A 27,749-nucleotide genomic window follows, 5' to 3' on the forward strand; every position below is an offset into this window, starting at 1 on the left:
GTCACACTTATGATTTTTTCATTGTATTTTTCAATTAAAGAAAATGTAATAATTTCAATTGGATCCCTTGTTAAGTTAAAGGTATGTCCCAAATGTGAGACGATGCTTTCTCCACAGCCGAGGGCATTGACACACAGAGAACTTAAAATTAATCGAAGTCAACCGAAGAGTTGATATGTAGTGATTGCTATCTGCACCCAATGCTTGACCTCTTGCTGCAGTTTTCTGTCAAACTTGTTTGTTACCAAAACCTCGGTAAAATGAGTTCCCAATTAACCCTTAATTTGTAATGTAGAACATTGATCCATTGTTTTTCTTTGTTGAGTAGTGTTGCCCTTATATCTACTTCTCTTTCATCATTAATAACACATGTCTTACAACTGTAATTCGACTCAGAAGCTTAGATTGCATCTTAAGCCTTTTGCATTCAATTGTCTATGTCTCCAGTTAAAGTTGTTACTCCAAAATCGATCTCTCCTTGCCCTTCTTAACTAGCCAACATCTTTCCAATTGCTAGAGCTGCTCCCACTAATCTTAATGAAACTCCAATAACATCTTCCTTCATTCCTTCTTTGGTCAAGAAGTAAATGTTTTTGTGAATATAACAAAGTGTGTATCTGATTTGTTCCAACGTATATCTTAAGTTTGAGTTATCCCTTTCAAAAATAATTCCCTGCAAAATGCACGTGAATTCGAGTGAAACGTCTTAATTTCTTTGGAGTCAAGTTCATTCATATAAATAGAGGATTTAGTGGAGATATTGTTATGGGTTTTTTTACAAAATTACTTATGCCTTTTTACCGTTTTACTCTTTTGTTATTAGTATAAATAGAGGATTGATTTGTGATTTCCATAGAAAAGTAACGTCACTTGAATTCCATCGTCTATATTTGGGTGTACAAATATTGAACGACTATATTAATCTTGGGGGACAGCGTTCACTACACGATTTCATATTTATTTATTTATTTTTTTCAATCAGTGCTAACAGATTTGTTTTAGTAATAGATTACATTTTCAGATAAACCCCACCTAATACTCCTATTAAGGCCCAAATCCCTTCCATTTCATATTTATATGTCAACCCCCAATTTGCATATATCTCTTATGTTGAGTATACATTCTCAAATCCAAGAGTCAGATGGTGATTGTTCGATAGAAAGGAAATTCTTATTGTGATAATGCCTTACTCCTTTGTAAGCTTGCTTAGCGAACAAAGCCTCGTGATGATTGATAAGAAGATTAAGGTATTGTTTACAAAATTACATGCATAGTTAATAAAAATTAATTATAAAATTAAAAACTTAAAAATACATGCATAGTTAAAAAAAAAAGAGTTAAGTATTGAAATTTGATGGGATAGAAAATAAGGATATAAATTGGGTTGCACTAGCGTATTGTAAATATATCTGATAATAAGTTGAGTCACTCGTTTAGACTTATATTTGAAAAGTGGAAAGTTTTAAATAAAAATATAGACATAATATCCGTTTTCTAAACAAGTTAAGCCTTGGGCCTGGCTCAAATCAACTTCGTTGTTGTCATTTCACTATTATATTACTAATATTTTGTTATTATTATTTGGATATTACATAACTCCTGTTTTATTGTTGATTGAACTATTATTTTAAACGTATTTATTTGCTAAATTGTAATTATCTTAGTATTTTTAGCATTTTAGTGTATTATATCTTTTAAATTTATTTTTATATAAAAAATAATCTAGAAGAAATTTAATATGGACGAGTCAAGTTGAATTCGAGTTTAATACTTTTAATATGGGTCGATTTTGGAGAAAATTTTAAATATATTTTTTGAGTCGAACTAATTAAGTCAACTCGTCCGGGCATATGAAGTAATGTACGTGGCGTAGGATAACTAAAGACCAGAGTAAAACGCATGGTCGGCGCAAATGAGATGAACGTGGAATACCGAGAATTAATATAAAATAAAAATAAAAAAGCATTTAAATTTAAAGTAATAAAAGGAGACACAATTACAGACCAGCTACCAACCGCCTGCTACAGAGGAATGGCATCAGATTGGAGAGACAAGAAGCTTTATCCTTTGCTGGGCATCCTTTTACTTTCCATTTTCCTCTACTTCAATTTGGGCAGTAATCCCATTACCTTTCCCATCCTATGGCAATCCCATATGGGTTTCGTTTCTGCAAACTCCACGCATTTCATCATCGTCAACCCCCGCGCTCCACTGGAGAACCAGTCAACGTTCTACATCAACGGCTGGAACTCCTATTGGCTAATGCAGGAGAGCGTGTGGGCTGGTCCCTCCAGGTCAAGGGTGTCGAAGATGCTTAAGAAAGGGGCGGAAATGGGGTTGACCGTTTGCAGGACTTGGGCTTTTAACGATGGTGCTGGACCTAATGCCTTGCAGATATCTCCTGGTGTCTTTAACGAACGAGTCTTTCGGGTATGTTTTATGGTTCCATTGGCTTGTTTTCTAAATACCTTTTTGTTTATGTCGTTTAATTTTTCTTATGTTGCATTGTAATGAGATAGGGATTGGATTATGTGATTGTTGAAGCAAGGAAGCGTGGGATTAGGTTGATTCTAAGTTTGGTGAACAATTTAAGTAACTTTGGTGGGAAAGCTCAGTATGTGAGATGGGCACAAGAAGCTGGACATAATGTTTCTTCTTCAACTGATTCATTTTTTTCACACCCTATGATTAAAGATTACTACAAGGCCTATGTCAAGGTACTTGGCCATGACCCTCGGAGTATTATAAATTTATCAATCTTCAAATTGCTAGATGTTGTTGAGATCGGGTCATCAAATCTGCTTTTTTAAAAGAAATTAGCCTTAGATGAAGCTAAGGTTGAATCCTTGGCATTATAACTTTCTATCGAATAGGTTGTGATGGATGATAATGGTACTCAGCACTGAAAGCATTCAGAAAGAGCTGACTTATAAGCATCGTTCTTTGAATTTCCACTACTTTTAGATCAATGGAAAGATTTGATTGTATGATAAGAAAGTTATTGGCTTTACTCACCCACATGTATGCTTCTTCTTTGGCTGTAGCAATCGTATCAAGTTAACATTGGATGTTGTATTTCACAGGCTATTTTGTCTAGAAAGAATTCCTTGAGTGGTGTTAAGTATGCTGATGAACCGGCAATATTTGCTTGGGAGCTGATGAATGAGCCCCGGTGTTCATCCAGTTCCTCTGCTCTCATTCTTCAGGTGAATTATAGAACTTGCTGTTTCATAATTGTGCTACTATGTAATCATTTGGCCTGAAGACCTGAAGAATAATTGAGAGATTTTCTTATTTTTCTTTTAATCTCTGAACATTAGTAGATTGTTGTAACTTCCATTTATTTTCAATATTCTGATATCTAGTATAGCTTGAGTGTGCTTGGTTGGAAAGAAAGGTGAGAGGAAAGAAAATAGAAGTGATGATATTTTTTATCCTAATGAATAAAAATCAGGAGAGAAATTAGAAAAATGTGTATGTTAGTTCAAAATTATGCATTTTTCAAATATTTTATTTTTTTTCTTTTCATTTTTCAACTCTACCAAGCAATGGACGGACATCTTTCCTGCCAATCAAATCTATGAAATTATGTTTTCCATCCTTCTAGTTTTCTACCCCTTCAATTTCCATCCTTCCAATTTCCTTTGCACTCTACCAAGCAAAGCCTTAGTCTGGAAACTCCTCATTCTAAATTAATGTATGTGAATTTATATCAGTTTCATTTTTTCCCCTTTGTTTTCGTATCTGTTAGAACTTTATTAATACTGTCTATTAGCATGGAGTACAGGCATGGCTTAATGAGATGGCTGCTTTTGTCAAGAGTCTGGATCAGAAACATCTAGTGACTGTTGGACTTGAGGGGTTTTATGGCCTGAATACAACTAAGGGACTGGAGGTTAATCCTGGGGAATGGGCAGCCTCACTTGGATCAGACTTTATACAGAACTCAGCAATTGAGAACATTGACTTTGCTTCGGTTCATGCATACCCTGATAGCTGGTTGTTAAATTTTACTTTCTGCATGATATGATAATATCTCAAAAATACTGTGTCCAAGTGTCCGAATTAGTTGTCTGCTATGGTTACCAGCAGCGATTGTTTTCCATGATCTCATTTGGTCTACTTAGGCCAATGGAAAATACTCCTACGATGATGGATCAAATTGGTGTCACAGATCACCTAAGTGCATATTTCATTGGTCATTTTTATCTTCCATTCTATTTATAAATGTCAATATTTATCTCTTTATAATATACATTGTAGGATGCCCCATGATGATATGGAAGCAAAGGCTCGTTTTCTTTCCCGGTGGGTGGATTCTCATATAAGTGACGGGGATCATGTGCTTAAAAAACCGGTTATCTTTACAGAAGTTGGCTCTTTGGTGCATGCAGACAACCAAGGATTTGCTGACAAGGATATTCTTTTAAAGACCATGTATGAAAAAATTTACGAGTCGGCAAAGAAGAGACAAGCTGGGGCAGGGGCCTTAATTTGGCAATTACTAGTTGAAGGAGTGGGGGAATATAGTGACAGATTTTCCTTTGTAGCATGGGATAATCCTTCTACCTATAAACTGATACTAAAACAATCATGCAGGCTTAAAAGCATTTTCGCAGAGAGCATTCAGAGCCGGAAACTTAACAAGGATCCATGCTCTGGTAATCTACCTTGACAACAGTTGATTTGAAAACATTTATAACCTTACGCTTCATATTTATAGAAAGTAGTGAATGTTGGTACTTAATAGTTGTAAAGAAAAGAAGAGATGGAGATAGGTTAAAATGGAAGAAATGTGATTATTCAGCTTTGAGATTAATACATTTAGATTTATTCATTCAAGCAATGTGTGTGTAGAAAATTATTTCTTTGCTAGTTAGCTGCCATGCCTGCCTGGTATTATGAGCAGCTACTTTGTTTCCCTTTGAAAATACTTTTGTGTGTAAATTATGTAAATAATACAATTGCAATACTTCATCTACAATTGATAAAAGTATCATGGAAGCTCTAATTGACATGACAGGATAACTAGATAATGCAATGTGTACTTCATTGTATATTTCTATTTGCCACTTTGCTGATCACTGTTTTGCCATTGTAATTGTGGCTCTAATACTAAATTGTTCCAACAGTGAGTTTGAAAATGAATCAAAAAGATTTAAAAAATTACCCTAAAACCCAGAATTTTATGACATGTAAACTTTTATTCTAAGAATGGCACCAAACGGCTCAAATATCTCAAAGATAACGCACCAGAATCAATGTGACTGGAAAGAGCTGAAGGTTAGCGTAGTAACATTCTTAATAAACGCGCCTAGCACCGCGTACTCTTCAAGCGCCCTCTCCTTAGCCCCACACCGTAGAAGCGGTGGGAAAAATAGCCAGTTACCAGTAATCATCACGAATCCAACCGTCAACGGCGTAGAAACCTCCCTGGGCAACGGCCACTTATCCGCAAACGCGTTCTTCAGAACGATCTCTGCCGTCACACATACTCCATGGAGAAGAAAGAACCGCATGACTTCCCATGTCGGCCACACGCGTCCCAGGTAATAGAAAATCAGCTCGTGCATGATTCCCGACACCACAAAAGTCCCGAAAACCGCCGGAAGCAGAGCCCGTTTACGACCAATGAAACGAGCAGCGGTGTTCCGGACAGGTTCGTACGCCGTCGGTCGTAGAACACTAGTTGCCATGAGGTTCCATCTCTTACCCCAGAAATCTTGCAGCGAGGTGGAGAGATAGGGTTCGTTAAACTGTTTCTCTAGCTCGAGACCCAACAAGGCTCGAGTCAAGGTCGCCACCGTTACTAGGATAATCTCTAAACAAAAGTATACATGAAAACAATACAGAACCAACAAGATCGTAGGGTGGATATGGTGCGTATAGTCATATACACTAAGCAACAAGGCAAAAAGCAGAACCTTGATTGCATAGTTTGTAGGTGTTTGATAGACATTTAGATGTGAAGGGTGTTGTTGGATTTTGATAGGGAAACAAGCAATGGCAATGAAACGAGGTAAAGAGAGAGATGGGGATGATAAAGGGCCTTTGCCGAAGGCGAAAAGTAAAAGCTTGAAGTTAGCAAGCCAAGAGATGGAGAAAGCAGTGGTACCAGCGAAATGTATGGAGGAGATGTTGAGTGGGATGGCGAGGAATAGGCACATAACTGGCAATAAACAAAGAAGCCGTACAAGTCCTTTAGGGGTTTTCTTGGTTCTACCTATGGAGTAGCAGTAGCACAGGGAAATGATTATGCAGAGCCAAAGCTTGATGAACTTGTTTATCCCCTCGCTCGCCATTGATGGATTATATCAAATTGGAGTAAGAAACGATGATAATAATATCATATTGTTGCTGGATATTGACCTTACGTATTCGATTTAACAAGATTGAACGTCACTATAGCATGTGGGCGTTCCCAAGGTTTCTCACATTTTTATTTGTCCATATTTTCAGTTAGTCATTTAAAGTTGGTGATACAGATTTAGAGGATCTTCCTAGGTTTGGCGAAATACAAATTACATGTGTTGAATTCTTCTCCAAAAGAGCTGGCAACTAAATCCCTCTGTTGAGTGCAAGGCATTGTAAATGCCAACTCACAGAATCGTTATTTTCTAGTATTACAATCCCTCTTTCTCACCATCTGACACACCACCACAAATACCAATGTACTAATTCCAAAATATTTTCAAGAGATCAATGGATGCCTAACAGCAGAAGAAAACTGAAAACAATTTTATTTTTCTTCCAAACATACAAAATACAAGTGTTAAGACAGAAGCAGCATATTTTCACCTATATACCGCACCAACCATTTGCCAAATCTTGCCTTGAAGAACCAAAACCAAGTAATCATACACTATTCATATCGGTTAATCGAATATTCTATCCTACTGTTGCTGTTCGTATATCTGCATATAAGCTTCAGATAATGCAACCATCTGAGGAAGTGTTTCAGAAACATGCAGATCTTGCATTTCATACCTGCAAAATGTAAATTTCGGATGCATCATCCCCTGTATGTAGCATTTCACTCACATAAAGCAACAAATTAAAAAAAAAAAAAGAGAGAGAGGAAGTATTTAGAAGATTACCATAGTTCTTCCGATTTCCGCTGTACAAAGACTCTGTAGAACCCCTCGTCAGGCTTACCATCATGAACGACATTAGCAATTAAATCATACTTGGTGCGCAACTTTTCATTCTCCTTTGTTGGTGCTGGCAAAGGAATGTAGTCTTTCAACTCGAGGTTTTTCACTGGAAAGTTCACTGCAAATGGGAAACATTAAGTTAGTACGAAGTGACAAAAACCCGGTCACATCCCCTGACATAATGATTACAATCCAGAGATGGATTGATCAAACTCTAATATGTCCAAATGAAAAAAAAAACTCACCCAATGTTGGGTTCTTTTCTCTGAAGAAATTATTCTTAGTAAATCGGCGCATATGAAGTATCAAATACTGTGGCAATTTGGTGACTCGATATCTCATTCTTGCTGGAGGACGAACAGTAGTTGTTACCATCTCACCATCAAACTTCTTTAGTATATTAAACAAAGGTACCTAAAACAAAATTCATTAAAGAAATTAGTCTCAATACATTAAAAGCATCAGAGATCATAACTTGCCTAGATGGATGACAGAACGGAAGGAAAAATACCCACAGAAGACATAAAATACCTGAGGTATTATATTTTTCTCCATCACATCTTTGAAAAGTGGTGGTTCTGGCAAATCCAGACCAAGCATCAGAAAGGGCATTCTGTATGTTTCAGCCGCAACATTATTATTCTCAATTTGACCATCTGTAATCTTTAATGCTCCATTCTGTTCCCCATCACTTTCTTTCTTCTCACTGATAGCTTTGCTCTGAGTCTCTTTCACAACCTCCAGTTCCCCCTATTGAATACCAATGTGTAAAATAAGCAGAAGATTATGCCAAAGCATGAAACAATGAGAGCAAGGTTTTAATTAGAACCTGAAAGCACTTATGGATGATGCTGCTACTTTTCTTTGAAGTTCTAAGATCTGCATGCAATGTGTTAAGAAGCCATGACATGAATTCAACTGGTTCACACTGCACGCCTATTCGAAACCGTTTTTTACTTGCTTTCATAACTGCCTGTAGAAACTCATGTGGGCTCACCTGTTGACACAAGTGATTGAAAAACCATAAACACAATGTGTTCCAGAACAATAATCTTTGCAATAATATAAGCATGATCTAACCTGTCCTTTAAAGTTTCGAGCATGCCAAATCTTTCGTGTGAGTTCTCCAAACCGATGAACAAGTTGAGATCTACAGTGCTGGTAATTCTCAGGGATAAGGAAGAAGTTTCTTAAGGGAGTAACTCTCATTAAAGATTGAATGGTGACATTGACAAAATCAGTCTTTTGAATATTATTCAGCCCAACCTGAAGGTTAGCACAAAAAAGCGATAATTTTAAAAGGAGGAAAAAAATCAAAAGCTTATATTAAATGTGCCCTTGAATTTGAGAACAAAGATTATTACCATCCCAGGAAGGTAATCTGAACCATCAAGTGCCCTAGACCATTGCTTGTTCTTATCAAGTTGTTCAAGTTGTTCTCTGGAAAACCTGCATATATGGAGCCCAAGTAAAAAAACAACGTGTAAGTGCCTGAAGTCAAGACATCCTTTCACAAAGGAAAATTGAAAGCCGAAAGGCAATCATTTGCAAATATCAACCAGTAAAAGTCAATGCAGATAAAAGGATATCCTTTTAATTTGATAGCTAAAGTTGTAAAGAAAACATGAACTTCCTGCGAGCTAGAAAAGCTACAGCAAACTACAGGCACATTCTACATACAAGCCAGATATCCAGAGAATTATATAATGCAAATGTGCATGCACATGCCTTGCAGTGATAAAATAAGAAAAGGGAGCATGAAGAACAAAGAGAAATGGGGAAAAGCAAGTAAAACTGTAAAAGCAATCAAGCAAGATATGAGCAAACCTTGGGTATAGAACATGGCGAATATCATCCAATGATGGGTCATTAATTTCATACCCATCGGGGAGACAGTACACCTTCTCTGTTCGAAGATTGATGTAGACATGATGTCCTGCTTCTAGACTATGAGTATATGCATGGGACTTCTTCCCTCTTCCTTGGTAATACTTCCCACAGACCAGGCATGCATACACATTCAAATTCAACAAAGAGACCGAACAAAATTTCTCGAAATCAAAATCCAGAACCTATCAAACAGAATTAAATAACCATTTGGAAAATCTTAAGTAATTGAACAATTACATAATAAATTCAAATTTGAGTAGTTACAATGAAGTTATTTACCTGGCGGTTAACAGTATCGAGGTAAGGGCAGTCTCTACGCACTTCAACCTGGCGATTTGACCTCCCTGGAGTTGATCCTAGCCCATATGGATCATCTTCATCTTCATCATCTTCTTCTTCACTTTTAACTCTGTGACCATCTTCTTCTCTGCTGCCTATGTGATTCAATGCTCTCCTTTCATCATCTTCATCGTCATTATAAGGCACAAGTGACTCTTCAGGAGGTGAAGATGGTGAATCCACAACCCTCTGCCGTTTTAAGTCTTGTTCCCCGTCTACACTATCACCAAGTTCCCTTTTTGCTTTCATCTTCTTTCCCCCTCCTTCACTCTCACAATTTCTGCTGTTATACCACAGTAGCATTCATCAATTAAACTAAATTCCCATGAGATCTTCTACTGCAATCGTTCACCTAAAATAAATGATAAAAAAAAAGAACTATAAGTTTGGATGCTGAGAAAAAAAAAAGCAGGAAAATTCATAGCCAACTATCTAGGGTTTTTATTGAGTACCAGATAAAACATAGCAGCATAGCAAAGAAACTTAAGTACAAAGGAGATTAGATAAATTTTCAAAACAAAATACCAGCGACTAAAATATACTATACATTTCTTTTATTTTTTAAAGAAATTAGAAGAAGAGTTTTAACGACGAACCTGAAAGACAATTTCTACTCAAAGGAAAAAAGCTCAGGTTAATCGTTCAGTGCAAACTGTGGCCAATCGCCGACGTTTCAAGGACACAACGAAGGGAGAAAAAGAGTGTCGAGTTTGGGTAACTAATTTCTAAGGCGGTAAGATCCGGCGTCGAGCGAAACTTGACTATCCAATCCAACCCTAATGAATACAGATTAGGTGAAAGGTGGAAGCTTAGGCCTGTTTTAAGTTGGGCTTCCATTTGTGCCTGATCTGTTCCTTAGAGATTGGACTTCGGCCACCATTTAAAATTTCAATCCAAATGAAAGAAGTCGCTTTAAGTTTTAACAAGCAAACATCTTGTGTTCAAGCATTCTGTCGATAAAATTTCCTGAGTTTGATTTTTGATCAACACTTACCTTCTATTTTATCAAAAATTTTTACTTTTTGGGTAAATTATACTCGTAATTACCTAACTATTAGAAAACTCTTTTCAGATGGCGTGACGGTTTTTAAAATTGGAATAATAATTAACTTAGCTCTTAAAGTTTACACATTATGTCAATTTAATTTTGATTTTAAAAATTTAGCCCTTAATGTTTACACATTATCTAATTTTATCCCATTTTTTACATGAAAATATAATTTAATATACAATGTGTAAATTAGAAATAAAAGAAAATTTATATATATATTTATAAATTTTCGTTTATTTTTAAACTAGACAATCCTCAAATACATTACTTTTATTATACTTCAAATGACTAAGAACTTGATATCTCTCAATGATAACCAATTTTTTTTTTTGTTAGCCTGAGCTGACCACCATTGACGAATCAAATCAAAACTCATTTTTTTAATTTTTTTTAAGCTATCAGACTTACAATTGGATTCAACTAATGAAGTGGGTATTAATATTTTCAAGCAATTGGATTGGCTAATTTTCAAATTTTGGGTTGTTTCGCTTCTTCTTTTTTTTCATTTTTTTCGTTGAATTAAACACAAGGATGATGTTGGAAAGGGTCACAAAGAAAAGCAAAACTATACAAAAGGATCAAATTATAAAATGTGAAAATGTTGAGGGTTCAATTTTTTAGAATCAAAACTAAATTGGCACAATGTATAAATATGCAAAAGGATCAAATTACTATTGCACCTTTTTCCTATAAATAGGAACCATGGGTTGAGCCAAAATTAAAGAATAGATTCTATTTTCTTGAAAATTCAAGTTTTTGGTTTCAAATAGAGAGAAATTAGTTCTTCCATTGAAAATTAATTAAATTTTTTTATTTTGTGCGATCGATTTGTAAAGTTAGAGCCTACACTCTAAGTAAGCTAGGGTTTGAAGATAGAAGAGAAAATCATTTGGTAGAAAATCAAGAAACGACCTAAATCTCCTCGCTCAAAGCACATGTACTAATTTAGTCCAGTATTTATTACTATAAATATCACCAGGTTCGATTTTATGAAAAATTATAAACTTTCATTGTCTAAACCATTTTTTCCAACAAAACCCCCTAACATTTGCCTCTACGTGTAGAGAAGCATTAAATATGGAGGTTTAATAATTGCAGTATGGGAAAATCTTCTCCTACTCTTGGACCTCGACAATACCCCTCATCTTGATGAGTAATGAGGGAGACTGAAATGGTATGATTATTATTCCATCATTGAAATTGTGGATAGGATAGATGATGAGCTTCTACAACATTGCTTTAAATTCAATGTCCAGGTTCACTTTGATATTGATAATGGATGGTATTTTGGTCTCCTTGTTCCTAATGGTGACAACTCCGTAAAAGTAAAGACATAATTTTTTGTTTGTTTTAGACGGTGTCAATTGTTATAATAATTAAGTTATACAAGGTGTTAAGAGTGTACAATAGTGGTGGTTCATACTGAGTGATGCAAAGACCCACTAAGGATAGAGGTTTAAGGTTGTTGCTGGAACAACCTAGAGGATATAGGTTCGAACACACAAATTAATTTCATTAAATGCTTTTAAACCATCACTCATATTCTAAACTAATTCTTAAACTCAAAATATGTTCTAATTGAGTCCTCAAAGTATCAAAATATTGTATCAACCATATCCTTCCATTAGCCTAGATGTCAATTTAGGTGTTAAATCTTGATTCTATTTAGAACAACTAAACCAAATTGTAAATATGTGTGTACCTATCATATGAACAACTTGGATACAACGTATTACAAATAACCAGTATTGTCATTAATATTTTTTTAGAACTATTTCCTTTTCTTACATATGTTATATCTAAGTTGACATGTAGTAGCTACATATGACTTTATAATTTAATCCATGTGTTTTAAATATGATATACGTCTTATTTGAGCTAGCATTTAATATCTGAGCTAATAGCTAGTCCAACAAAATGACTTGATTGATACCATTTTAATGCTTTGAGGACTCAATTACAACATTCTGAAGTTTGAGGAGTAATTTAAAATTTGGACCATAGTTTGAGAATGTCTAGTGAAATTACCCATGTATGAACATATTATTTCGAAACTTCACACTTGAACACATACATGTTTCAATTTCATTGGATTCTTCTGTTATCATAATAGATGTTGTCAAGATATTGATACATAGGAACAATGTTAAAGTGCCCACCCGAACCTAAGTAATGGGGATGGTGAAAGGGTGTAACTATGCATACATAAGGATATGTAAAACCATTTCAAATGGGAAACTATACATCATTCCATGAAAATAATACCCCAAACAACTATAATTGTTTGTTGAACCTCTTGCCACCTTTGGACCAACCTTCATCACCAGCACCATACTCTCTTCACCCTACAACAATGATGAATGCTAATACTATATATGTTTGGTTTTCATAATGAAAAATGTTGGCATCACACAAATCTTTAACTAATGTGTACTAATTCAATATGTTCTTGGCCCATTGTTTAGTTTCACATGTTTAAGGTAGTTTCTCATTTAGGGGTAAGTGGAAAATGGTTATAATAAGATCTTAGTTAAAATAATTAAGTCAACCGATTATCGATTGTTGAATTTCATAAATAAATTAATTGACTTAATCGACTGAACTAATATTTTAATTTTAAAAATATATTTATAATATATAATAAATATATAGTTTAAATTAGTCCCTACTCAATTTTCAAATTCAATCCAACCCAAATTTATTGATTAATTGGATTCTTTTGAAAGTTAATCAATTAAATCCATTATTTAAAATAAAAGGAACTAATCAGAAGGATAATGCACTTTAACACACTCAAACCTATGTTTTCCTACATTGACACCAATCGAGTTAAGACACAATTGGTCATTTGAGGCTGTTATTAACAGTCTGGTGTTATGCTTCATTGAAACTTCATGATTGTCTTCTTCTTTACAAGGCACTATAATGAGTAACCGACATTTTAGGCAAAGGGCTTAGGATGTTTTTCATATTTAAATTTGCCTTCCTCGGCTCCCATGCTTTTGGGGTTTGATATTTAGGTGTTGAGAATCCTTGGGATTGGACTTTCTACCCATGCTTTTCTTCATGGTCATTGTGTTCCCTTTATCTTTTGCTTTGCCGCTAATCGGGTCAAATAAAATCACTAAATCATACCAACTCAATCTCACTTTTACTTCAATCAATATCAACCAAACTGTTGTTTTGGTCATATATATACTTCAATCTTGATAAAATTTTATATATTTTTTATTTAAATCTAATTAAAATGATAGTAGAAACACTGTAACAAGCATATTTGACAGACACTCTTAAACAATAAGGAAATGCAAGTAGACACTTCCTGCAAGTAATGAAGCACAATAATATGTAAACTGTGAAAATTAAACGTTGATAATGACAATGAATCACAAAAAAGAGAGAGAGAAAATGCCTGTTAAGATCGACCCGATTAAGCAACAAGTAAAAAAAATAGCGAAATAAATTGAGAAATTAAACACACAAATTTAACGTGGAAAAACTCCTCCAAAGAGGATAAAAAACAACGGGCAAAGATAAATTTATTATAATGACAAAAGAACGAAGAGTACAAAAAATGGAGATAAAAAACTAAACCCCGAAAAACTCGAAAACAAAGAACCCTCAAAACGCAAACACAAAATTCTCTAAATGTGTTATGAGTTCTAATCTCTAATGAGTATATTTTCTAAGGTTGTGAAAGAACCTATTTATAAGCTAAATTAGTAAGTCAAATAAACTATGCTAATAAATGCTAAATATATTATACTAATAAATACTAAATCTTTTAGAAAGAAAATATATTTTGTTTAACTTGACTTTGGGTCACACAACTCTAACAATACCCTTTCGGAAAAAAAATCACGGGAAGAGGAGAAGAAAATTTACTATGTCGAATTCGAATAATATAAGAGGAGTATAGACTATGTCTATTTATAGGTTTGTAAAACAATATTCTAATCAAAGCCTAATAGAAATAATGCAGTAAAGTTAAAACATCTTATTCTAATCAAATATCAAATAGAGAAACTAAACTTTTATACGGATTCCACTTGGCCTTCGCCCGCACATATCCCCTATCTTGCTACTTGTATTTTATTTTAATAGAAATTTAAAAAACACAACTCTAATATAAATGTCCATAAACGTTCAGTAAGAGAGCATATTGTATGAACCACTTTGGCAAACTCCAAGCATCAACACAGTAATCAAATACCTGCAAAAATACAATCATTGAGTAGGTTGCCATTACCTACGTACCTTCGGAAAATGGTAATTCAAATCTCTACAAATTGGAGGATTGACAAGGAAAGAAAAGAAAGGTATTAGGCATCATTGTTGATTGATTGGATGATTATTTCGATAGGGTTAGGTTGTTTATCATGTGTTGTGAATTTCTTGACATAGGAGGGGAATTTCGCATATTGTCCCAATTCTATCAAGACTGGGAAACATTATTGCAATGATTCAGCTGACTTTTTTTTTTGAGTGGAGGTCCCAAACTTGAGACACTTTGGTTGGGTCCATCAAAAGCCTCACTTTCATGGCGGAGATCAAATTTTGATCAAACAAGTAAAAAGAGGTAACAGCAGCTGACCTGTCTGTCTGTCTACCTTCTTCTCTCTATCGTTTAGTCGTTGTTCAATAAAGTTAATGACCATGATTCTTTTCCTTTGGGCCACCCTTGGCCCACCACTTTTGATTTAATTTCCTTTTGTCTCAAGATTCAAAATTATTATAGAGGTTGGTGTATTATGAATTAGAACAATTAAATAGTTACACGTGGTGTACCATCAGGGGCGAAGTCAGAAAATCATTGTAATTTTTATGATAGTAAAAGTATAATTTTTAAATGATTAAATCAAAATTTTATTATTTTTAAGGGGTCAAAGTGTAATTTTACCCTGACTAAATTAAAATTTTAAAAATATTAAAGGGCCAAAATGAAAAATTTTCCATTAAGGGCCCCTGCCAGCCTCCTAGATTCTCCTCTGTATGCCACGTGTATCTCATTCTAATATACATTGATCGGTTTTTAATAGTCAAAATAGATAAAAATTTTAACAAAAAGACAATATACGACAATTAATTTAAATTTTTTTTAGTAAAAAGAATAAAATACAATTTAATTTTTAATACAAAAACGTTCATGATAGTTTCGTTAAAAAATTATTTATTTTTCCTTGAGAGGGAATATAATTTGACTGATAAAACTTTTTTCTTTTTTGGGTTGCAACTATTGGGAAAAGCATGTTTTCATTATCTGCCAGCCATTGGGTATGAGCATGGATGATGATGATGTTGATGAATGATGGCGAAGGAAATGATGTTTTTTCAATGCCACACAGGATTGGGACAATAGTTTGAATCATACTAAGAATCTCATAGAATATAAAGAATCCCTTCACTTCACCTCTAAAAATTATTCATAATTTTATAATTCAATTTTTACTTTCAAAAAATAAATATATTTAAGTAGAGATTCACGGTGTATGGTCTCCTTAAAATGATAAAATTTTAATTTATACCTTTTATAATATATGAAATTTTAAATTAATAATGATAAAATTATACTTTAACCTCAAAAATGATAAAAATTTAATTTAACCTTTTAAAAACTATAAAAATATAGACTATTAAAATGATAAAATTACACTTTTACTATAATAAAAAATACAATTTAATTCCATCCCATAATTTTTTTCTAACTCCGCCACTACTTAACTTCATTCCACTTTTAACTTTATTTAATATTTTAGTATCCAGCTCTAATTTTAATCTCATCCTACTTATATATATTATTAACTTTTAGAAAACTAAACTAAATATTTAAGTTTATAAAATTTAAAAAAAATTAAAAAATTGTAATAGAAATATAAAAATATTTATAAAATTATATATATATATTAAAGCAAGGAAATTTTACTTTAACTCTAAAAATTTTAACGAACTCAATTGAGTTTTAGTTCGGTTGACATCGGTGTTATTGTCAATGCAAGAGGACATGTGTTCGAATGTGCTGAAATGTATTTATTTAAAGATTGAGGAGGGGTTATAAGTATAAAAAATCATATATATCAATGAAAAAAGTTAATTCACCTTATCTCGTTTTATAAGATCAAAGTGAATTAAAATATTTGTAATTGTTTTTATCTCGGAACCTTGAGCCATGAAAATGATAAGAAAATCATCATAAAAATTTAAAGCAAAATAATTATATTTTATGTTACTCATACTCAAATGTGAATGTTGGAGACGAATATGTATCCAATACGAGAATAATTGATCTTTTTAAAGTTTTTCTATATTATACATGCATGAAGAATGGAGGAGGTGATGGGGGGTTTTGCCTACCCCTATACCACACCAAACTTGATCATAATGAACAATAAATGAGTGACATGCAAACCAAACACTAGAATCCAGATTGGAATGAGGTTGTCCGAAATCCAACATTACATTGCACGTAGGCTGTTCCAGTTTGTAAAACACCCCAAACCCTGTCGTGGGTCCAATTGAGTTGGGGCACCCTCCTCTCTCTCACCACACTGTCTTAAAAAAACTTTAGATCAGAATCATGATCATGTTCCTTTTGGCTTTACAGAGTAATTCTGAATACTGTATCGTAAAAGATTTTCAAACCATTTAATTGTTTGCATGACGATGAACCCATCTCGATGCTTCCTTTATCATTTTTTTTGTCCAATATTGAAACCTTGAAATTATTATTGTTGAATAATTTTCTGTGTATATCATTAAAGGGAACATTCGGATATTTATATATATTATTATTCATGATTTGACTCTACTGTTCATGGACTTGACCTCATTATTCATAGTATTAACATTCTGAGTAGGCGTCGGGCATGTTGAACACGTGTACCGTTCTGGGTCGCCTCTTAGGCCTTGCAGTCCACTACATGCGAACTCCTTTGGTATATGCGAGTTGGGACCGCGAACTCCCCTCTGCCCGTGCGAGCTGATATCGCGAACTCCCCTAGCTGTCCCCTCACTATACGCCTCTCGCATATCCATCTGGTGGGGCCTGGTCGGGTCGCGGGTAGACGACCTGGATCTTACCTAAGTTTCGGGTTGGTGATCATTAGTATATAACAATTATACATGAAAATGAAATTCTATTCAAAGGGAATATCACTTTTTCTTAATAATAATCATTTGAAGTTAGTAATGGTAAAATAATCTATATAATATTAGAGATAAGGAATGAAAGTAACAAAATTTGAAACCACATCAAACAAGTGTTAAATTAGAGTTTTAATCACCACTTCATTCAAGTCAAGACATAATACTTCCTTTGTTTAATCTTATAAAAATATGTAACATTTTAGCGCAAGTCGGATTAGAGTTGGGAATTTTTTTTACGATCAATATTCAAATAAAATTGAGTTCAAGACAGTGAAAATTTTTGTGACTCTCACCATGTTTTTATCCTCCTACTAAAAAAAGCATTAAGTGATTAAATTAATTCGAATTTACAATCTTAAAAATTATAACAATTTATTCACAAGCAACATCAATGCCGATCAATGTTTTTTAAATCCATAAATCATTACAATCGAGTTAAAAATTGGTTGAATCGATTTTTTCTTTAAATTTATGAATTTTTAAAATTTATTTAATCAATTGATGAAATTAATTCAATCATTAATCTAATGCTGAAAACTTAGATACCAACTACACTAAGTATAAGGGTAAGATGAAGGGTGTATTTATAGGGTAACATGATGAAAGGGATGATGCGTGGCAAGTGTGAGGATAGGTCGACTAGGGAAGCATAGGCAACATGGGACCCAAAGAGGAATGGGGTAAATCATCGAGGGGGTGGAAAAGCCAGCCACACGGCAGCCAAAATTTTTCATATCAAATCGGAGAGTGACAATGATGGCAGTTGTTACGTGTGGCCCCGCTTTGACACCGTCCTACACTCTCTCATTCGGCTCCTGTTGTGTTGTTGTTGCCTTTTCATGTGGGTGGGGATCGGGTTGCTCACGTCTACACCATTTATCAATGTTTTTTTTTTTAAATTTGTTCATTAGTCGAATTAGTTAATTCATCAGTTCTATTAGTTCAGTTATTAATTTTTTTTAAAAAAAATTGGTTCAATCGATTTTTTAATCAGTTAAATCAATTTGTATCAATTTTCGATCTAACTCATTTAAAAACACTTTTTACATCGATTCTTCAGTTGGTTCCCAATTCAACTGATGTGATCCAGTTCAAACAATAATACCATTTACTTCATTGTCTAAACCTTAAATTTACTTAAACATTCTGTCCTAACAATGAAACCCCAATTCTCTATGATGTTTATCAATATATTAAAGTTTTTAGACTTTATAAATAGGGTTAGAGAGTAGATAAATATCCTATAGAGATATAGCAAAATATTAAAAAATATATATATAAAAAAGAGACACGTGACAATTTTTCGAGGTTACTTGTGAAATAAAAAAAAATACACGGCCAATGTATTAAATACTAACCCATTATATAATATTGTTTCTAACTAAAATAATATAAAAATTAATTTATTTTAAATTTATATAAATAAATACTGTCAAAATTAAAATTTAATTTATATTATAATTCAAATACACATTAAATATTTAAAAATCATTTTTTATTTAATTATATACTAATTTTGAGATAAATGTATTAACTTCCTTTTTTAATTAGAAAAATAAATAGATTAAGTAATATGTATGTTAATAATTAAATATCATTAAAATTAATAAAAATTTCAATTTATTTGTTAAGTTTAATTACAAAAATTTTCATCCTAAAGGTATTAATATAATTTTTTCCCCTTGATTTTCACTAATTTAGAATCTATGAAAAAACACACCTAAATGTAGCCTTTTCATGCATAGGTTTATCATTGTTAGAGTTGTGTGACCTAAATTCCTATTAAAATAAAATACAAGTAGTAATAAGATAGGGGGATCTGCGAGAGGGCGAAGGCCGAGTGCTGAAGTTTACTTTCGTATAGGAGTTTACTTCCTCTATTTGATATTTGATTAGAATGAGGTGTTTTAACCTTATTGCATTACTTCTATTTGACTTTTATTATAATATGATTTTACAAACCTATAAATAGACATAGTCTATACTCTCTTTTTTTATGATTTACTGTCATTATCGACATTCAACTTTTACAATCATAATTATAGCCATAAATATTTGCATTATATATGTATTCATGGAGGGGTCAGGTGGAGGACCCAATTGAACAAACTAAAGTAAAAGAAGTAACATGAATATATATATGTATGTTGTGTACGTATACAGAGAATTAAGATATGATGTTTGATGTGAGGAATGGGCCTCCACCATTTGCCATTACCAATTCATTTCCAGTTAATTTTTATACCAACAAATCTTGTATAATGAAAGATACCAACTTTATTAAGAAAAAGAAGAAATAAAAGTAGAATAATTTACAACTAGACAACGGTGTAATGTCGTTTGAGTGTCAGTGACATGAGGTGCCAAATTGCAAAGATTCTTCCAATGCCTCTCTCTATCTCCATTTCTTTAATTTAAAATCAAGCTTTTACACCTCTATATATACCTCTCACATTCATCATCTCTTTCACTACACTCAGTACATTCACCTCTTGCTTTATCTCTGTGTATTTCATTCAATCTTTTCTTCAAGTTCCCATTTTCCCCAATGGCCAGTGTTGAGGTAATCCAACTGTAATGCTGTTTTTTTTTTGGTTTATAATGTTGTTGTTTTTCTTTTAAACATTAATAGAACCCTATATCATAGATCATCAATAATTCCACCCTGCACTCTGCAATATAGTTATGTATGGAGTCGGGTTGGATATCTTAACAGTAGACAAAGTTGTCTCTAATCCACAAGATTTAAACCCGAAAGTTTAGATCTGAATCTGCAATGTTAAGCTTTAGTTATATAGCTGTTGCAGTATTTGTGGTATTAAACGTCAATGTTTTTCCCTTAACGTTCAGTAATGGAACAAAAACAAATGATGGATGATCAACTGATTATGAACTGTCATAGTTTGAACTTGAAAACAACATTTAATATGTTCAGTTGATCATTGGCTTCAATTATCTCAATAATTAATTATTTATTTATTTATGAACTTGATCCAAGAATAAAGGGAATTATTTTCGGGTTTTTCCAGGTTCAATCAGCTGCAACAACATTGCCAGAGAACGAGACAACACCAGAGGTAACCAAGGTTGAGGAGACGCCAAAAGAGGAGCCAGCGGCCGCACCTGTGGAAGCTGAGCCGGAGACAACATCAGATGCTCCGGCTGCGGAGGAAACCGAAGTTTCCATAGCCGAAGCTCCGGCTGAAGTCGATACCAAAGAAGTGGTAGAAGAAGAAGCGAAGGCTGCTGAGGAAGCGGAGAAAGCAACGGAGGAGGTAAAGGATGACACCCCGGAGGTGCAGACAGAAACAGTTACAGAGGAGGCCAAAGTAGAGACCGAGGAACCCGCGGTGGAGGAGAAACCAGCTGAGGAGGAAAAGGGAGATGAAAAAGCTGATGAGATTCCTGTTGAGAAAGTTGAAAAATAGAGCGACCAATACCATACGTAAGGTGGCAAATGCTTAAAGGAGCTTCTTTTTTCTATAGTTGGCGGAGTCATACTACTATTATTTATGATTACTATGTAGGATGTGGGATGGTGAGGGCTTTCTTTTTCTTTAATGGTTGTTTCTCTGCTTTGGGGTTTGATATTTAGTATTGAACTTGCTTTTGGGTCCAGGGGTCAACATGCCGATGGAAGAAACTATGGGTTTTCCATTTTGAAGTGGTATGGATGTATGTATGTATGTATGTGTATGTGCATGCATGCATGCATGCACGTATGGTTTTCGGTCCCAAGAGAGTCTATATGATGAGTTTGATATTGGTGTGATGAGGTGTGATCTCCATATTTGCATAATAAATATATTTTTTTGTTTAATCATTTGCCTCGTTAAATTCTTTTCACTCCCTGTCTCCAAGTACTACTTCTTTCCTCGGTGTTCTTTTTTTAAATCTCTTCAATCTTTTTTTTTGTTAAAATTATCAAGTTCTTCTCTCCAAGGACCCCGGCTAGGTAGATGGTGGCGATTGAGGACTAGTTAGTATTACTTCTTTCCTCGGTGTTCTTATTTTAAATCTCTTCAATCTTTTTTTTTGGTTAAAATTATCAAGTTCTTCTCTCCAAGCACCCCGGCTAGGTAGATGGTGGCGATTGAGGACTAGTTAGCTGATGGTTCCCTGTCGCCACCATGCTGGCCCCTCTCCCACACTTTCACCATGATATGAAGAGGCCCTTTTCGGAGTAACAAATTTTTAAACTTGTTTACCATTGTCATCTTGATCGTATTTGTCAAATCGAAATTCACAAACATATTTTTACGTTCATGGATCCATATAACATCACAAATAAACAAGTTAGATTGTGCAATTAAAAATAAAACCTGAGACATGCAAAGAAAGAACACTATTTAGAGGCTGTTCTGTGAGTCTAGATGTCATTGCCCAACTGTGTAATTACATGAATGCTGATGCCAAAGAAGTCCAGGGAAGAGAGCAATTCTTCCATCTTGCCCCCTGCCTTATTCATGCTATGCTAGACCTATACAAACAGTTGTTCCACTAGAGAGAGAACCCAAAAATATAAACAAATTGGGAAGAAGCAATGACACCTCATCAAGGAAAACACAAATTAACTACTTCACCTTCTTACATATGTCTAAATGATTAGGCAGATGATATTATCCTATAACCTATACAAGCTGAGTGCCAATTTTTCTGTGTCAAAAACCCTTTCTTTTTACCCCCAAATGCAAATGTGATTCATGTTTTACTACCAGGTACCAAAGCTGCAGCCAACATGTTCCTGAGTAACGACATTAAGCCGTTTTTGCATTTCGGCCCTGGAGGTATATGGTGGGAAGCACAGCCGGTAAAAGCAGGTATGAGAAGAAGGAAGACGCTCATGGGGCTCCGAGGACTTATAAATATAAAGCTGAGAGGCCAAACCTTGGAAGCCTTCAACCGGAAGATGCTTCAAGGAGGTCCAGAAGAAAAGAAGTACCTTTCTTTGCTCTGCTGACATTTCCCTAACAATCTGCAATATCATCGGAAAATGAGAAAGTAAAATTTAGGAGAAATAGTGAAGGCGTATAGGTTCATAGAACTAAGCAATACGACAAACCATAAGCATTGCACTTATACCACCACATCACTTTGATTTCATATATTTATAATCATTACTTAAGGTTAATGTCAAAGCCTGAATAATCTGACACTGGTAATTATACATTCTCCAAGCAGACAAAAGCTAAATGCTAATACAATAATAAAACAACAGTTTCACCCGAGGAATACTTTCCACTACCAAAGAATCATGCACCATCTACTTCTTAAGCATTGGTTTATAAACACCGAGAACATTGTGGGCTTATTCTTTGCCTACTGAGGTGGTTTCGCGATCACTATTCCAGAGCAGTTCAGAATTTTATATACAAGATGCAAGTATCTACTCACAATACGTAAAACTTAGATTGAGATTTGCAACAAATCAAACCATCAAAAAGGGTAGTACAGAAGTAAAGGCTGCTGATAAAATTTTCTGACTAGTTGTACCATTAATGTGTAATCAATTTGAGATACATCCATATGGTCCCTGCTTTTAAAACAAGACTACGAATGTGTGATAAGGTGCGTGAAAAAGTAATAGGAAGATATAGATTTTCCTTCTTTATTTTTTAAAATGAAAAGAAAAAAAAGGTATACCGAGACCTTAGCATGATTTAAATAAATCCTGTGTGTCCTTACCTCCCAGAACCAGGTTATTTGAGGATCATTTTCTGTGTAGCCATTGTACTCAGTATGTGCCTTCCAGTCTTCAATACAAATGGGACTTTCACTTCCATATAGCATCCAATCAAGGTCCTCGAGCTCTAAACTTTGAAAAAAGAACTTCTGGAGCCTTGAGTTAGAAAGAATATGGCCAAAACCTTGGGAAAAATGGTCTACCTGTTCAGAAATGGACGTTACAAATCGATCCCGAATAAGAAGATTAACATATTCCTGCCTATTCTTGCTATTTACAACAATGTTTTTCCCACCAGCAACCAGCTCAACAAGTCTCCTGGATCCTAACTCCTCAACTTCTCTGACAAATGTCAATCCCAAAGCATCTGAATCAATAAACTCAGCATCCATCTCCAGAATCTTCTTGCAGCTGCTATACAAGCATGGATCTGTCTCTCGTATATCTTCCAAAGAGATATGCATTCCCGCCAATTGTTGGAAAAAAACACGATCAAACACAACACCCACTTGCACTTTATGCATCAATGCTAATGCAATCACACGGCCAGCAAATCTGAAATATTCAAGGTGCAAAGGATCCACTCTAGATGCTGCATACAGAAGAAAACACATAATCAAGAAATACCTGGGCAGAGTGATTAGGAAATCTGCATAACTCACGAGGTATCATAAGATTTTTGCATACAAGGCTTTAACAACAATGACAATAATTAATAATAGATGAACATTTCAAAGGAATCTCATTATATAAATATTTCAAACAAGCAAGAAGCAAAAAGCAGAACTAGGTTTCAAGAGCAATGCCCAAAAATTGAACCCATGTCTTGAAGTTAATTTCATATCTGATGGAGACGCAGACAAGTTCCATTTTGCATGATGGTTGGTCAACAATTAAAGAAATCTAGATAAGCATCAAATATTCTCATCTTAATGTGCATCTCACTCTCGCAATTTTCATTTTCCACCAGATTCAAAGCCTTACTTTCATCTTGGGTTGGCTCTCTCTCTCTCTCACACAGACACACCCCTTTCATTGTTTTCCATTCTAATCTCATTCTCTCTTCTGCCTCTTTCTCATACCAAATCTCAAGCTAGTATTTGCCTGTGTCTATGTTTAATAGTGATAACATGCAACTTTTGGGAGAGTTTCAAACTGAGATGCTGTAACATGTGAGGTGCTTTCAACCATGCCAGAGCCTGCACACATCCAATTCGACCAGTACTAGCTGCAAAGACAGTCCTCGAGAAATATCCATTTCTACTACCTGAATTCATGTTTATAATCAAAACAGGGGAACTCAGACACAGAGAAGAGTTAAAAAGCAAGCCAAAAAGAGCCATCATTTCTCCTTTTCACGGCCCTGTAAACTTCATTCTGTTCTTACTTACATCAAGCGGCTAAAAAGCACAAATGTTAAACAAATCTAGTAACAGCATTTGTAATATATTAATTACTACTTGAAATTATTTCATCTGTCATGATAAGCTTTGAAAAACCCCATGTCTCTTGCACAATAAGGACTATGAAATATATCATATTCAGGCAGGATGGTAAGTAAAAGAAGTTCAGAGGAATCTTACCAGGATTAGGAAAAAATCTTCTACGATCATTTGAGCAAGGCACGAAAAGGGCATTCTCTGGATTGAATATAGCTTGGCATACCAAGAAAAACCACTCCCTCAATACACCAGGGCCAGTAGCTTCTTCATTTTTAAATTCCATGAATAGACCAGCATGCAGTGATTCAGGGTCAGCATGAGCAATGTACTCAAATGATTCTGACAATAACTGAGACCTGTCAATGAGCATCTCATGTAATTCCTCGTAATCTTCTTTTACCTCAGGAAACATCATCATGGCCAAATGCCTTCTGGATTCAAAATCAGTGACATCCTTGTGCTCAAGTAGCCACCGGTTATCTTCATTTCGCTTTGCAAACCTAATAATTAAGGCACATAATGAAGATTTTCTATTCCTCAAAAGCATCCAAAACTGCTCTTCAGCTCCCTGATAAAGTTTTGAGATGCCATTCAGTTCCTTCAAAATGGCAAGATACTGAGACCACTCTGAACTAAGATATTCACCTTCACTGCTTCCAGTTGCGGTTAAGTTTTCCTCCACTCTGATAAGGCAATTTTCCATTTTACCCAACAAATCATTAAATATAGTATGAAGAAACTCAACTGCTTCCCCATAAGGAGGATTGCTATTATCCTTCTTTTTCCACTTAACTGATATGGGAATCCGGAACGCCACTCTCTCAAGAATGGTAGACCGCAAAGGGTTCAAGAATGCTGTGAAATCCCTCACATCACTCGATAATGGTTCCCCACTACTGGTAGAATCTACACTGGATTCCAAGTTCTTAGATATCTTATCAGCCAACTCACTAACAAAGGGGAAAATATCTTGTATGACAATCAACCCTTTAACCTCTGGCAGCATTAAACCCCTGGAAGTGCCAACACTTTCCAACAACATCCCAAGTGCACTCCGGCACGCCTCATACAAACTATCTTCGTTAACAACCTTCCTTAGTAGCTTGCAGAACTCTAATAGTATAGGTGCACAATAAGAATGCAAATGTTTTGGTAATGCACTCCTATATTGAGTTAATATATGTCTTATTGAATCATCAGCACACATCTTATTCTTTTTAATAGGAGACATATAAAGCATTACCAAAGCGGCAGGAGCCGAAGATGCCATAAATATCTGCAAGTGAGCAGGGCCGGAGTCATTATTTTCCTTTGGAGCAATTGTAAAAAAGTTGGTCAGGCAGTCTTTGATGTGTTTGGTCGGGGAAGAGGGTGTTTCTCCTCGGCAAAGGCGGCAAATAACGGAGATCATGTCGTCCATGACCTGCCAGGTTTGTGGGTGGTCCGTCGACCGCATACGGCCAACGAGTTGGAGTCCGGCGTCGTTTTGGATGGAACAATCAGCTAGGGATTGCTCCCACTGGAGTTGTTTCCCGCGATAAATTAAACGCTGTTCCATCACCGGAATTCCGGTCATCACCTGAATCCTTTCGTGTAGGGATTTCACGGTGTCCTCCGAATTAGCCTGGACGACAATGGTGTTCCCTTCGGAGATCATCCGGATGAAGAATTGGAGGCGGGAAGAGGAACACGAGGAGGAGGAGGACGGAACATCGGAGGAGGAAGGGAGAGAATCGACGAGGGAGGCGGTGAAAGAGGAAGCGGGCGCTTTGGACGAGTGATGAACGGCCGTAATCGGATAAGCGCCTTGATGGGTATGATCGTCTTTTCGCATCCTGACGGGGACTAAAGGATCCTCCTCGTCGAAAGAAAAGGCATAATCGTCAAACTTACGCTTAGAGGAAAGGCGGTGATCGTAGCCGTTGGAGAGTTGATCAACGGCGGCGGATTGGAAAAGAGACATTGGACGGTGGAAGCCCCCAGCCTGCTGCGGTGGGGGAGAGCACATAGAGAGAGATATATGGGTAAAAACAAAAAAACAAAAAAGAAACCCTCGAACCAAAACAGATGAAAAACCCTTACCCTTCTGCTTTTGTAAAGATTGAATAAAGGAGATTAAAAGGGAAAGCAATTGAATGCCAATGATCCTCTCTCTCGTTCGCCTATACCACTTGCTTACATACAGCCGTCATCACCTAAGCTGCAAAGGCTGTTATTTTACGCTATATATTTTTTTATTTTTCTTTATTACTTAAATTACCAAAAATGTATTGCAGTGAATTATCCGATGTGGACGGTTGCACCGTTTTTATTTGTGATCTTTTTCAAGATATTTACCTCACCGAGTTCAGTAGTTAATCTTTTACAAATTTTTTCATTTTTAATTTTAAATATAAATATTTTTTATTTATCTTCAATATTATAATACAAAATATAAATTTGTATTTATCTTACATCTATTATTCCAAATTAACTCTTGGTTGCGGTTTTTTTTCAATTTTATTGTTTTATTTTAAAATATTAGTCATGTGAGATTTGTCAATATAAAATTGTCGCCAAATCACCATATCTATTAAAAATCGTTCTCAAAAAGTTTTACCATGATAAATAATATTGATGATGATAAATTCGAGACTTAATGTAGTAGGTCTCTTGGGACTAATGATATTTTTTCTAAATTATTCCTGGATTATAATAATGTTTTGAATTATTACATAAATTATTATGAATAATATTTTTAGTAAGAATGGAGGAAAGCTTTAATTTTTAAAAAACGTACCCTTTGAATTAGTCGGCAGCAAAATTGTAACTTTGTAGACCCTTTTTTTATTTATTTTATATAAACAAGCAATTCCTGCCTGGTTTCCTTGCAGTTTCCCTAAACCGAGTGGATTGCTTTTCTTTTTCTTATTTTACCCTTATTTCTTGGAAAAAGAGAGATGAGATGAGTGAGCTAAGGAGGGCGTAGTGACCGGTTACTTGTCCCATGCCATTGATTATTTCACCTTCAAAGACTCTAAAATTGCAGCATACAAAGTCAAATGTCC

At 34.8% G+C, this 27,749-nt stretch overlaps 5 protein-coding genes across 9 annotated transcripts; 2 read left to right on the top strand and 3 right to left on the bottom strand.

The window, feature by feature from the left end:
* Positions 1 to 1,973: 1,973 nt before the first annotated feature.
* LOC107910075 (mannan endo-1,4-beta-mannosidase 6) lies at positions 1,974 to 4,984 on the top strand. Of its 2 annotated transcripts, none has more exons than XM_016837823.2 (5): positions 1,974 to 2,430; positions 2,520 to 2,717; positions 3,084 to 3,206; positions 3,788 to 3,999; positions 4,264 to 4,984. In XM_016837823.2, the coding sequence occupies exons 1-5, from the start codon at positions 2,032 to 2,034 to the stop codon at positions 4,673 to 4,675; spliced, it is 1,344 nt and encodes a 447-aa protein (XP_016693312.1). In that variant the 5' UTR covers positions 1,974 to 2,031; the 3' UTR covers positions 4,676 to 4,984. The 2 variants fall into 2 exon arrangements, with proteins under 2 accessions (XP_016693312.1, XP_016693311.1); XM_016837822.2 differs by having other exon boundaries at positions 1,980 to 2,430; positions 3,776 to 3,999.
* A 274-nt stretch (positions 4,985 to 5,258) lies between these two features.
* LOC107910077 (acyl-CoA--sterol O-acyltransferase 1) lies at positions 5,259 to 6,302 on the bottom strand. The gene has a single exon (XM_041095609.1). The coding sequence runs from the start codon at positions 6,300 to 6,302 to the stop codon at positions 5,259 to 5,261; it is 1,044 nt and encodes a 347-aa protein (XP_040951543.1).
* A 421-nt stretch (positions 6,303 to 6,723) lies between these two features.
* On the bottom strand, positions 6,724 to 10,228 carry LOC107910074 (U4/U6.U5 tri-snRNP-associated protein 2). Of its 3 annotated transcripts, none has more exons than XM_016837819.2 (10): positions 9,980 to 10,228; positions 9,324 to 9,735; positions 8,982 to 9,226; positions 8,519 to 8,603; positions 8,235 to 8,420; positions 7,984 to 8,151; positions 7,686 to 7,904; positions 7,400 to 7,568; positions 7,098 to 7,272; positions 6,724 to 6,987 (listed from the first exon to the last, which is right to left on the bottom strand). In XM_016837819.2, the coding sequence occupies exons 2-10, from the start codon at positions 9,684 to 9,686 to the stop codon at positions 6,894 to 6,896; spliced, it is 1,704 nt and encodes a 567-aa protein (XP_016693308.2). In that variant the 5' UTR covers positions 9,687 to 9,735; positions 9,980 to 10,228; the 3' UTR covers positions 6,724 to 6,893. The 3 variants fall into 3 exon arrangements, with proteins under 3 accessions (XP_016693308.2, XP_016693309.2, XP_016693310.2); XM_016837820.2 differs by having other exon boundaries at positions 9,324 to 9,666; positions 9,980 to 10,163; XM_016837821.2 differs by having other exon boundaries at positions 9,324 to 9,663; positions 9,980 to 10,142.
* Positions 10,229 to 19,909: 9,681 nt separating this feature from the next.
* LOC107910078 (major latex allergen Hev b 5) lies at positions 19,910 to 21,397 on the top strand. Its single transcript, XM_016837825.2, has 2 exons — positions 19,910 to 20,140; positions 20,607 to 21,397. The coding sequence occupies exons 1-2, from the start codon at positions 20,126 to 20,128 to the stop codon at positions 21,003 to 21,005; spliced, it is 414 nt and encodes a 137-aa protein (XP_016693314.1). The 5' UTR covers positions 19,910 to 20,125; the 3' UTR covers positions 21,006 to 21,397.
* A 510-nt stretch (positions 21,398 to 21,907) lies between these two features.
* On the bottom strand, positions 21,908 to 26,925 carry LOC107961932 (E3 ubiquitin-protein ligase UPL5). 2 transcript variants are annotated; one of them, XM_041095947.1, is made up of 4 exons: positions 26,785 to 26,925; positions 24,844 to 26,689; positions 23,263 to 23,852; positions 21,908 to 22,552 (listed from the first exon to the last, which is right to left on the bottom strand). In XM_041095947.1, exons 2-4 carry the CDS (start codon positions 26,663 to 26,665, stop codon positions 22,289 to 22,291), a joined length of 2,676 nt encoding a protein of 891 aa, XP_040951881.1. In that variant the 5' UTR covers positions 26,666 to 26,689; positions 26,785 to 26,925; the 3' UTR covers positions 21,908 to 22,288. The 2 variants fall into 2 exon arrangements, with proteins under 2 accessions (XP_040951881.1, XP_040951880.1); XM_041095946.1 differs by having other exon boundaries at positions 24,844 to 26,923.
* Between the last annotated feature and the right edge of the window lie 824 nt (positions 26,926 to 27,749).

This window comes from Gossypium hirsutum, chromosome D06 (assembly GCF_007990345.1).
Source record: "Gossypium hirsutum isolate 1008001.06 chromosome D06, Gossypium_hirsutum_v2.1, whole genome shotgun sequence".
Classification (NCBI taxonomy): Eukaryota; Viridiplantae; Streptophyta; class Magnoliopsida; order Malvales; family Malvaceae; genus Gossypium; species Gossypium hirsutum.

What these genes read in the sequence shown, in the direction of transcription:
- LOC107910075 (XM_016837822.2), top strand. Translation starts at nt 2,032, where the DNA reads ATGGCATCAGATTGGAGAGACAAGAAGCTTTATCCTTTGCTGGGCATC. An exon ending in TTAACGAACGAGTCTTTCGG is followed by an intron (nt 2,431 to 2,519) that starts GTATGTTTTATG and finishes GTAATGAGATAG; the next exon opens with GGATTGGATTATGTGATTGT. An exon ending in ACTACAAGGCCTATGTCAAG is followed by an intron (nt 2,718 to 3,083) that starts GTACTTGGCCAT and finishes TGTATTTCACAG; the next exon opens with GCTATTTTGTCTAGAAAGAA.
- LOC107910074 (XM_016837819.2), bottom strand. Translation starts at nt 9,686, where the DNA reads ATGCTACTGTGGTATAACAGCAGAAATTGTGAGAGTGAAGGAGGGGGA. An exon ending in TCATCCATAAGTGCTTTCAG is followed by an intron (nt 7,905 to 7,983) that starts GTTCTAATTAAA and finishes GGTATTCAATAG; the next exon opens with GGGGAACTGGAGGTTGTGAA. An exon ending in AGAAAAATATAATACCTCAG is followed by an intron (nt 7,569 to 7,685) that starts GTATTTTATGTC and finishes ATTTTGTTTTAG; the next exon opens with GTACCTTTGTTTAATATACT.
- LOC107961932 (XM_041095946.1), bottom strand. Translation starts at nt 26,710, where the DNA reads ATGTGCTCTCCCCCACCGCAGCAGGCTGGGGGCTTCCACCGTCCAATG. An exon ending in AAGATTTTTTCCTAATCCTG is followed by an intron (nt 23,853 to 24,843) that starts GTAAGATTCCTC and finishes TTCTGTATGCAG; the next exon opens with CATCTAGAGTGGATCCTTTG. An exon ending in AAATAACCTGGTTCTGGGAG is followed by an intron (nt 22,553 to 23,262) that starts GTAAGGACACAC and finishes ATGATATTGCAG; the next exon opens with ATTGTTAGGGAAATGTCAGC.
- LOC107910077 (XM_041095609.1), bottom strand. Translation starts at nt 6,302, where the DNA reads ATGGCGAGCGAGGGGATAAACAAGTTCATCAAGCTTTGGCTCTGCATA.